The sequence below is a fragment of the Hyla sarda genome, chromosome 1 (genome assembly GCF_029499605.1).
Source record: "Hyla sarda isolate aHylSar1 chromosome 1, aHylSar1.hap1, whole genome shotgun sequence".
Classification (NCBI taxonomy): domain Eukaryota; kingdom Metazoa; phylum Chordata; class Amphibia; order Anura; family Hylidae; genus Hyla; species Hyla sarda.
This window is the reverse complement of record NC_079189.1, coordinates 327,302,953-327,314,014: the sequence shown is the minus strand read 5'-3', so window position 1 is coordinate 327,314,014 and position 11,062 is coordinate 327,302,953. Positions and strand designations below refer to the sequence as shown.

Sequence of the window (11,062 nt, the reverse complement as noted above, 5' to 3'; positions counted from 1 at the left end):
TCTGTCTGTCTATCATTCCTCCTCCAACTACACATGTTAGTTTTCCATAAAGTTATATAACAGTACAGTTACGTAACTTAGGTAATAGGTGAATGTACTATAGGTGAATGTATTTAGCCTCCCCATAGATGTTTTCAATTACAGTGGCACTCATGGTATCTGCAGACATGTCCTTTGAATGCCTCTGCATATCTCTGCCAGACATGTGGGATCAATCAGGGGGCTGATGAGCGTTTTTTGGGGAATGTTGACAGCCTGACATACATAGGACTCTGGTGAGAAGAGAGCTCAGCAAATCAGCCATGAACAGAGGAGGGGGTGAAGGAAGGAAGATTTGCAAAAAAAAAAAAAAAAAAAGGCAGATCCAAGCAGAGTAGGAAACACAGACAAGGAGAGAGAGAGGGGAAAGTGGAGCCGAGACAATAGAAAAGGGAGGGAGTGAGAAGCACGAGAAGAAGATAGAGGTTTGCAGAGACTCTTGGAAATACTCCTGCACAGCTTCCTAAGAATGAAGAGGAGGGAAGGACCTTGATTTGTACAGCACATAAGCAGAGCATGCAGCTTGCAGGCAACCCTTCTCTCAATATGTTCCCTATCATTCTTCACATCTGCAAAGCTACTTGGATAGTCGATGTGGAATATTAGTTTCAGATCACGCAGTCTACGACTACAAGACTTTAAGAACTGGGGGAAAGCGAGGAGCAATAGAAAAGTATTGCACATTATTATTACTTCCTAAGGACCAGCCAATTGTTTCCTGCTCAGGTGACCATGCTGCGCTTGGCTTCTATTTGTTGCTGTCTTTCTTTGGTCCACTGTTGGACAACTTTTCAGCACCAGTTCCCAGCTTTCAGGAGCTCCTCATCACAAGTTTTCCAGATCTCAGACAGCAGGATTACTCAAGGTACAGAAAGCACAGAAAATAAAGTGGAGAGGCTGGGACAGTATTTTAAGAAGAACATTAGGAGGTTGAGGGAGACAAGTCACAACCTGGACCTGGTTTTCTTGGTGGATGAGTCTTCTAGTGTAGGACATGCCAACTTTGTTAATGAACTAAGGTTTGTGAAGAAGCTCCTCTCAGATTTTCCGGTGGTGACTTCTGCTACAAGAGTGGCTATTGTAACCTTCTCTTCCAAGAACAATGTTCAAACCAGAGTGGATTACATTTCCTCAAGTCAGTCCCACCAACACAAGTGTTCTCTTCTTAACAGAGAGATCCCAGCTATCACCTACAAAGGAGGGGGGACTTACACCAAAGGAGCCTTCCAGCAAGCTGTGGTAAGACAACAGAACAGACCGTTAAGTCTGCCAATTATGAACAATGTAACCCTGTCAAACTTTGTAGTGCTCTTCATATAGTTGTGTTTGGTTGTTCTTCTCCCTCTCAAACTTTGTAATGCTCTTCATATAGTTGTGTTTGGTTGTTCTTCTTTTTAGTAAGTATGTTTCTTTGCCTTTAAGTTTACAAATAAAAGAGAAAGACAGATATTATGAACTACAGCTGTCTATTTGTAAACATATCAATTTAATTTTGTAATTAGTCATCAAGACTTAATATAACAATACAGCTAGTCATCAGCAATATTAATAGTAAAAGCTAGTTACTGATGGTCAATTCTTTATGCCAATGGCAGGACAGCTAGCACCCACATCGATCTACTAGACTTGATTGTTCCTGAGAGGAGGCTAGCACATGACAAGCGTGTATGCAAAACTTGATGTAGATTCTCTGCACACTTCAAGTTGTGTATACTTATTTTGCATAACAGTCATACATTACTCAGCTGGTAAGAAAAGGTTGACAGGCTCCAATTGATATCTAAACATGTTTTTATTAAGTCAGATCTTATTAGATCATATAATGGTCATTGGCGTCTTGATAGATTATTCTGAGAAACATTTTAATGAAGTATACAGCACACTTCTGCTACTTGAGTTGTTAGTTTTAATGCTCCAGCTGCAGGGTGACTTTTTGTAGCAATACTACAGTCCACAAAATTGCAGACAACTTAGTGTATTGCAATTGTAGCTCAATAGTTCATATCAAACAATAGCACTGCAAAAAGTCACAGAGTAGCCCTGACCTAGGAATGTAAGTGATTCAATTTCTAGAGAAGAGGGTGAGCAAGAGGGATAGTGATGGCCACGTTTTCCTATAGTAGTGGAAATTGGAGCTACAAGGAAATCAGACAAATAATGTAAGTTAGGGGGTTGCTGTGAAAGCCTTTTTATTATAATACAAAAAATGTACCATTTTATTTAGATAGTAGTATCTTGGTGTAACAACAGCACATAAAAGGAATAGGACAGTAGTTTGTGTAATAATGGCATAATATGTTGCAATCGTTTTAGTAATGGAGCTACTTTAAGTAGTTTATTTCATTGAGGAACAACTAGAGGTCTGGTTGTAAACTTAAGTGGATCCACATGACTATGCAGAGTTTGATTCTTTTCCAGATGTTGTAATTGATGTCATCCTGTAAAAACTTTAATCATCATTATCGCTATAATGATTTTCTATGATCATCATCCAAAGCAGATAAGCTTAAGTGTTGTATGGCACTGCTGAATACAGAAAGGCTTAAAGTGGACCTGTCGCTTCAAAAAACTTTTGTCATAAGTTTTGATCAGTTGGGGTCTTAGTGATCCCAACCAATTGTTAGAACAAGCGAGGAGAAAAGCGTGACTGACTGAGACAATCTCATACACTTACAGTGTAAGTTTGTCTTGCTTGGCGCGCTCTTCTTCAAGCAAGTTCTAGCTATTGGTCGTGATCCAAACATTCAGACCATGACAGATGAAAACTTGTGACCTGTCTCTACAACATGTCAAAAGGTTGTGTGGCAGTGCCCATCTAATACAGTATATTAATATTTTTAAAGTATGGTGCTCACATTTTGCAAAAAAGTTATCCAGACATATATTGCTCCGGTTAAAATTGTGGTATTCGAATATTACATTTTAGATTTTTCTTTTCTACAATATTTTTTAGATGTAAAGATTTAAAGGTTTTTCAAAACTGAATAAAGTTTATTGGAGAAAGCACAGAACATAAAAAAAAGTCACGTACATATGTTACAGTGCTGAGTTGGTGTCACGATGCCGGCTGGCACGAGGTGGATCCTCTGTGCCAGAGAGGGATTGGCGTGGACCGTGCTAGTGGACCGGTTCTAAGTCACTACTGGTGTTCACCAGAGCCCGCCGCAAAGCGGGATGGTCTTGCTGCGGCGGTAGTGACCAGGTCGTATCCACTAGCAACGGCTCAACCTCTCTGACTGCTGAAGATAGGCGCGGTACAAGGGAGTAGACAGAAGCAAGGTCGGACGTAGCAGAAGGTCGGGGCAGGCAGCAAGGATCGTAGTCAGGGGCAACGGCAGGAGGTCTGGAACACAGGCTAGGAACACACAAGGAAACGCTTTCACTGGCACAATGGCAACAATATCCGGCAGGGGAGTGCAGGGGCAGTGATCAGATATAGTCTGGGAGCAGGTGGAAGCCAATTAAGCTAATTGGGCCAGGCACCAATCATTGGTGCACTGGCCCTTTAAGTCTCAGGGAGCTGGCGCGCGCGCGCCCTAGAGAGCGGAGCCGCGCGCGCCAGCACATGACAGCAGGGGACCGGGACGGGTAAGTGACCTGGGATGCGATTCGCGAGCGGGCGCGTCCCGCTGTGCGAATCGCATCCCCGACGGCCATGACAGTGCAGCGCTCCCGGTCAGCGGGACCGACCGGGGTGCTGCGGTGAGAGAGACGCCGTAAGCGCTCCGGGGAGGAGCGGGGACCCGGAGCGCTAGGCGTAACAGTATCCCCCCCCCTTAGGTCTCCCCTTCTCTTTGTCCGGTAACTGCCTCCCCTGGGATGAGGACACCGGGAAAGAATTGAGGGTTTCCTCAACGGCAGGCAGTACAGCAGGAGTGGGAATGGGGAGGGAGGGCAGAGGGCGAGGCCTGGCACGGGGCAGTGTGACACCAGGACGGGGGCCATGAGGAGGCACCGAGGCTTGCCTGACTGGACTGGGAGGGGGGGAGAGGCACTTCTTATGGCAGGCAGAGTCCATAAAGACCTTAGGGAGACCGGTTACAGGGGGAACCACAGGGTCACGGCAGGGAGTACTGGGAACCGGTTTAAGGCAGTCCTTGAAACAAGAGGTACCCCAGCTCTTGATCTCCCCTGTGGACCAATCCAGGGTTGGGGAATGGTGTTGAAGCCAGGGTAGTCCAAGGAGAATTTCGGAAGTGCAATTGGAGAGGACCAAAAACTCAATTTTTTCGTGATGAGGTCCGATGCACATTAGGAGGGGCTCCGTGCGGTAACGCACGGTGCAATCCAACCTGACTCCGTTGACCACGGAAATGTAGAGTGGCTTGACGAGATGGGTCACCGGGATGCGGAATTTATTCACCAAGGAATCCAGAATAAAATTCCCAGAGGCACCGGAGTCCAAGCAGGCCACGGCTGAGAGGGAGGAGTTGGCTGAAGGAGAAAACCGTACGGGCACCGTGAGACGTGGAGAAGCCGACTTAGCATCAAGAGACGCCACACCCACGAGAGCTGGGTGCGAGCGTGCGTTTCCCAGACGTGGAGGACGGATAGGGCAATCCACCAAGAAATGTTCGGTACTGGCACAGTACAGACAAAGATTTTCCATGCGGCGTCGTGTCCTCTCTTGAGGTGTCAGGTGAGACCGGTCAACTTGCATAGCCTCCACGGCGGGAGGCACAGGAACGGATTGCAGGGGACCAGAGGAGAGAGGAGCCGGGGAGAAAAAACGCCTCGTGCGAACAAAGTCCATATCCTGGCGGAGCTCCTGACGCCTTTCGGAAAAACGCATGTCAATGCGAGTGGCTAGATGAATGAGTTCATGTAGGTTAGCAGGGATTTCTCGTGCGGCCAGAACATCTTTAATGTTGCTGGATAGGCCTTTTTTAAAGGTCGCGCAGAGGGCCTCATTATTCCAGGATAGTTCTGAAGCAAGAGTACGGAATTGTACGGCGTACTCGCCAACGGAAGAATTACCCTGGACCAGGTTCAGCAGGGCAGTCTCAGCAGAAGAGGCTCGGGCAGGTTCCTCAAAGACACTTCGAATTTCCGAGAAGAAGGAGTGTACAGAGGCAGTGACGGGGTCATTGCGGTCCCAGAGCGGTGTGGCCCATGACAGAGCTTTCCCAGACAGAAGGCTGACTACGAAAGCCACCTTAGACCTTTCAGTAGGAAACTGGTCCGACATCATCTCCAAGTGCAGGGAACATTGTGAAAGAAAGCCACGGCAAAATTTTGAGTCCCCATCAAATTTATCCGGCAAGGATAGTCGTAGGCCTGAAGCGGCCACTCGCTGCGGAGGAGGTGCAGGAGCTGGCGGAGGAGATGATTGCTGAAGCTGTGGAAGTAGCTGCTGTAGCATCACGGTCAGTTGAGACAGCTGGTGGCCTTGTTGCGCTATCTGTTGTGACTGCTGGGCGACCACCGTGGTGAGGTCAGCGACAACTGGCAGAGGAACTTCAGCGGGATCCATGGCCGGATCTACTGTCACGATGCCGGCTGGCAGGAGGTGGATCCTCTGTGCCAGAGAGGGATTGGCGTGGACCGTGCTAGTGGACCGGTTCTAAGTCACTACTGGTGTTCACCAGAGCCCGCCGCAAAGCGGGATGGTCTTGCTGCGGCGGTAGTGACCAGGTCGTATCCACTAGCAACGGCTCAACCTCTCTGACTGCTGAAGATAGGCGCGGTACAAGGGAGTAGACAGAAGCAAGGTCGGACGTAGCAGAAGGTCGGGGCAGGCAGCAAGGATCGTAGTCAGGGGCAACGGCAGGAGGTCTGGAACACAGGGTAGGAACACACAAGGAAACGCTTTCACTGGCACAATGGCAACAATATCCGGCAGGGGAGTGCAGGGGCAGTGATCAGATATAGTCTGGGAGCAGGTGGAAGCCAATTAAGCTAATTGGGCCAGGCACCAATCATTGGTGCACTGGCCCTTTAAGTCTCAGGGAGCTGGCGCGCGCGCGCCCTAGAGAGCGGAGCCGCGCGCGCCAGCACATGACAGCAGGGGACCGGGACGGGTAAGTGACCTGGGATGCGATTCGCGAGCGGGCGCGTCCCGCTGTGCGAATCGCATCCCCGACGGCCATGACAGTGCAGCGCTCCCGGTCAGCGGGACCGACCGGGGCGCTGCGGAGAGAGAGACGCCGTAAGCGCTCCGGGGAGGAGCGGGGACCCGGAGCGCTAGGCGTAACAGTTGGTTATTTCACCATTTCTGTCTTAACAAACTGACTAAGGATAACATAATAGGAAACCCTACCGTCTGCTAGAATAACGTGATAAAACAACCTGATGTCATCAAAGAGTTATGCCACATTATAAACCAAGCTCTCTTACATTTGTATTATTATCATCACGTCAGTCGTAAAGCACTATTGTTGGGCAGGACCAGTTTTAGATAGGGAATGGCCCAGGGCAAAATTAAAAGGGGGCCCAAATGCTGAAACAGAATACTACCAACACAGTCACATTCAGTCAATTTGGAAAGCTGTGTATAGCCCATTGCAGTGAGTTTTAAGAGGGAATCTGTCAGATCTTTTATTGGTACATGCTATTGGATAGTAGTTACAAGTGCCAAGGAGGTGGTGTCATGCTGCTAAAGTGCCACATCCTGGCATACCCCCTTGATTGTCTTCATCTCCTACCCATCCTTGACTAATGTACCAAGCCTTGTACATCAGTGAAGGAGGGTCTGGGAGGTGATGGTGAACAAGGAGGTGTGCCAGGATGTGGCACTTGAGCTGCTCCAACCCACCTCCTTAACACTTGGCTGAAAATGAAAAAGGAGATTTTATAAGTTTTGTAACCGTCAGCAGCTTCAGAAAAGGTAGTTTGCTATAATACCCGAACAGCCATACAATGGTGTCTGCAGCTTTTTGCAGCAAATACAACAGACAGATTCCCTTTAACCCCTTAAGGACTCATGACGTACCGCTACGTCATGAGTCCGCTCCCGATCTATAATGCGGGGCCCGGGACCCGTGGCATGCCGGTTAGCTCAGGGAGCTGTTCGGGATAGCTGCTGTGAAATTGTGGCATCCCGAACAGCTTACAGGACAGCAGGAGGGTCCCTACCTGCCTCCTCGCTGTCCGATCGCCGAATGACGACTGCTCAGTGCCTGAGATCCAGGCATGAGCAGTCAAGCAGCAGAATCATCGTTCACTGGTTTCCTATGAGAAACCAGTGATCAATGTGAAAGATGAGTGTGTGCAGTGTTATAGGTCCCTATGCGAGCTATAACACTGCAAAAAAAAAGTGGAAAAAAGTGAATAAAGATCATTTAACCCCTTCCCTATTAAAAGTTTGAATCACCCCCCTTTTCCCATAAAAAAAAACAGTGTAAATAAAAATTTAAATAAACATATGTGGTATTGCTGCGTGCGGAAATGTCCGAATTATAAAAATATATCATTAATTAAACCGCACGGTGAATGGCGTGCGCGCAAAAAAATTCCGAAAGTCCAAAATAGTGCATTTTTGGTCACTTTTTATATCAAGAAAAAAATAATAAAAAGTGATCAAAACGTCCAATCAATGCAATGGTACCGCTAAAAACTTCAGATCACGGTGCAAAAAATTAGCCCTCATACCGCCCCATACACGGAAAAATAAAAAAGTTATAGGGGTCAGAAGAGGACAATTTTAAACGTATATACATTTTCCTGCATGTAGTTATGATTTTTTCCAGAAGTGATACAAAATCAAACCTATATAAGTAGGGTATCATTTTAATCATATGGACCTACAGAATAAATATCAGGTGTCATTTTTACCGACAAATGTAATGTGTAGAAACGGAAGCCCCCAAAAGTTACAAAACAGCGTTTTTTTTTTCAATTTTGTCTCACAATGATTTTTTTTTCCGTTTCACCGTAGATTTTTGGGCACAATGACTGACGTCATTACAAAGTAGAATTGGTGGCACAAAAAATAAGCCATCATATGGATTTTTAGGTGCGCGCGGCATTGATCGCTGTGCCGCGTGCTATTAACCCTTTAGACGCGGCGTTCAAAGTTGAACTCCGCGTCTAAAATGAAACTGAAACAATGCCGGTTAGCTCAGTGGGCTGTTCGGGATAGCTGCGGCGAAATCGCGGCATCCCGAACAGCTTACAGGACAGCAGGAGGGTCCCTACCTGCCTCCTCGCTGTCCAATCGCCGAATGACTGCTCAGTGCCTGAGATCCAGGCATGAGCAGTCAAGCGGCAGAATCATCGATCACTGGTTTTCTTATGAGAAACCAGTGATCAATGTGAAAGATCAGTGTGTGTGTAGTGTTCTAGGTCCCTATGGGAGCTATAACACTGCAAAAAAAAAGTGAATAAAGATCATTTAACCCCTCCCCTATTAAAAGTTTGAATCACCCCCCTTTTCCCATAAAAAAAACCACAGTGTAAATAAAAATAAACATATATGGTATCGCCGCGTGCGGAAATGTCGGAATTATAAAAATATATCGTTAATTAAACCGCACGGTCAATGCCGTCAATGGAAAAAATTCCAAAGTCCAAAATAGTGCATTTTTGGTCACTTTTATATCATGAAAAAATGAACGATTAATAAGTCCTATCAATACAAAAATGGTATCGTTAAAAACTTCAGATCACGGCGCAAAAAATGAGCCCTCATACCGCCCCATACATGGAAAATAAAAAAGTTATAGGGGTCAGAAATGACAATTTTAAACGTATTCATTTTCCTGCATGAAGTTATGATTTTTTCCAGAAGTACGACAAAATCAAACCTACATAAGTAGGGTATCATTTTAACCGTATGGACCTACAGAATAAATATCAGGTGTCATTTTTACCGAAAAATGTACTACGTAGAAACGGAAGCCCCCAAAAGTTACAAAACAGCGTTTTTTTTTTTTCAATTTTGTCTCACAATGATTTTTTTTTCCGTTTCACCGTAGATTTTTGGGCACAATGACTGATGTCATTACAAAGTAGAATTGGTGGCGCAAAAAATAAGCCATCATATGGATTTTTAGGTGCAAAATTGAAAGAGTTATGATTTTTTTAAAGGCAAAGAGAAAAAAACGAAAATGCAAAAACAGAAAAAACCCCGGTCCTTAAGGGGTTAAACAGATTTGTAAATTACTTCTATTTAAAAATCTTTATCCGTCTAGTACTTTTCAGCTGCTGTATGCTCCATAGGAAGCTGTTTAGTTCTGACACAGGGCTCTCTGCTGACACCTCTGTCCATGTCAGTGATTGTTTATAGGAGGATAGGTATGCTCTGATTTGCTTCAACTCTGGATAGTTCCTGAGACTGACAGAAGTGTCAGCAGAAAGCTTTCCATCAGAGTACCAAGTTTTCCACCAGAGCACTGCTTTAACCCCTTAATGATGCAGGACGTTAATGTACTTAACGCACCAGGACGTACATTTACGTCCTAAGCATAACCGCAAGCATCGGAGCGATGCCTGGATCATGCGCGGCAGGTCCCGGCTGCTGATCGCAGCCAGGGACCCGCCCGTAATGGAGGACATCCGCGATCCCTCACCTGCCTCCGCTGCCTTCCCGGCGTCTTCTGCTCTGATCAGCCTTCCTGCAGACCAGAGCAGAAGATGACCAATAATGCTGATCAGTGCTATGTCCTATACATAGCCCTGAAAAGTATTAGCAATCGAGTGATTGCCATAAATAGTCCCCTATGGGGACTATTAAAGTGTAAAAATAAAAGTAAAAAAGTAAAAAAAAAAAAAAAAAAAAAAATTTGAAAACCCCCCTCCCCCAATAAAAACGTAAATTGTCCCATTTTCCCTATTTCACCCCCAAAAAGTGTTACATTTTTTTTATATACATATTTGGTATCGCTGCGTGCGTAAATATCTGAACTATTAAAATAAAATGTTATTGATACCGTACGGTAAACAGCCTGAACGTAAAAATTAAAAAAGTCCAAAATTGATGCTTTTTTATAACATTTTATTCCCCAAAAAATGTTTTAAAAATGGATTAAAAGTTCTATATAAGCAAATATGGTATCAATAAAAAGTACAGATCACGGTGCAAAAAATGATTCCTCATACCGCCGCTTATACGGAAAAATGAAAAAGTTATAGGTCTTCAAAATAGGGGATTTTAAATGTACTAATTTGATTAAAAAGTTTGCGATTTTTTTTAAGCGCAACAGTAATTATCATGGGTATCATTTTAATCATATTGACCCAAAGAATAAAGAACACATGTAATTTTTACCATAAATTGTACAGCGTGAAAACAAAACCTTCCAAAATTAGCAAAATTGCGGTTTTCTTTTTAATTTCACCACACAAATAGTATTTTTTTTGTTGCGCCATACATTTTATGGAAAAGTGAGTGATGGCATTACAACGGACAACTGGTCACGCAAAAAACAAGTCCTCATACTAGTCTGTGGATGAAAATATAAGAGTTATGAATTTTTGAAGGCGAGGAGGAAAAAACGAAAACGTAAAAATGTAATTGTCTGCGTCCTTAAGGCCCAAATGGGCTACGTCCTTAAGGGGTTAAAGGGGTACTCTGGTGGAAAACTTTTTTTTTTTTTTTTTATCAACTGGTGCCAGAAAGTAAAACAGATTTGTAAATTACTTTTATTAATAAATCTTAATCATTCAAGTACTTATTAGCTGCTGAATACTACAGAGGAAATTATTTTCTTTTTTGAACAGTGCTCTCTGCTGAAATCACGAGCACAGTGCTCTCTGCTGACATCTATGTCCATTTTAGAAACTGTCCAGAGCAGCATATGTTTGCTATGGGGATTTTCTCCTACTTTGGACAGTTCTTAAAATGGACAGAGATGTCAGCAGAGAGCACTGTGCTCGTGATTTAGCAGAGAGCTCTGTGTTCCAAAAAGAAAAGAATTTCCTCTGTGGTATTCACAAGCTAATAAGTACTGGAAGGCTTAAGATTTTTTATAGAAGTCATCTGCTTAACAAATCTGTTTAACTTTCTGGCACCAGTTGATCTAAAAAATAAAAGTTTTCCACTGGAGTACCCCTTTAAGGTATATTATTTTTGTTGTTGCAGCCT

General features: G+C 44.5%; 1 protein-coding gene across 4 annotated transcripts in view; it reads left to right on the top strand.

The window, feature by feature from the left end:
* The first annotated feature begins 343 nt into the window (after nt 1-343).
* Nucleotides 344-11,062, top strand: part of SVEP1 (sushi, von Willebrand factor type A, EGF and pentraxin domain containing 1) — a 401,736-nt gene continuing 391,017 nt past the window's right edge. For 3 of the 4 annotated variants that reach the window (XM_056519354.1, XM_056519345.1, XM_056519336.1), the window contains exon 1: nt 347-1,278. In XM_056519354.1, the coding sequence (XP_056375329.1) occupies nt 772-1,278 (507 nt within the window). In that variant the 5' untranslated portion in view covers nt 347-771. Of the gene's footprint in view, nt 1,279-11,062 lie in introns of all 4 variants that reach the window. The other variant, XM_056519382.1, reaches the window with a different exon arrangement.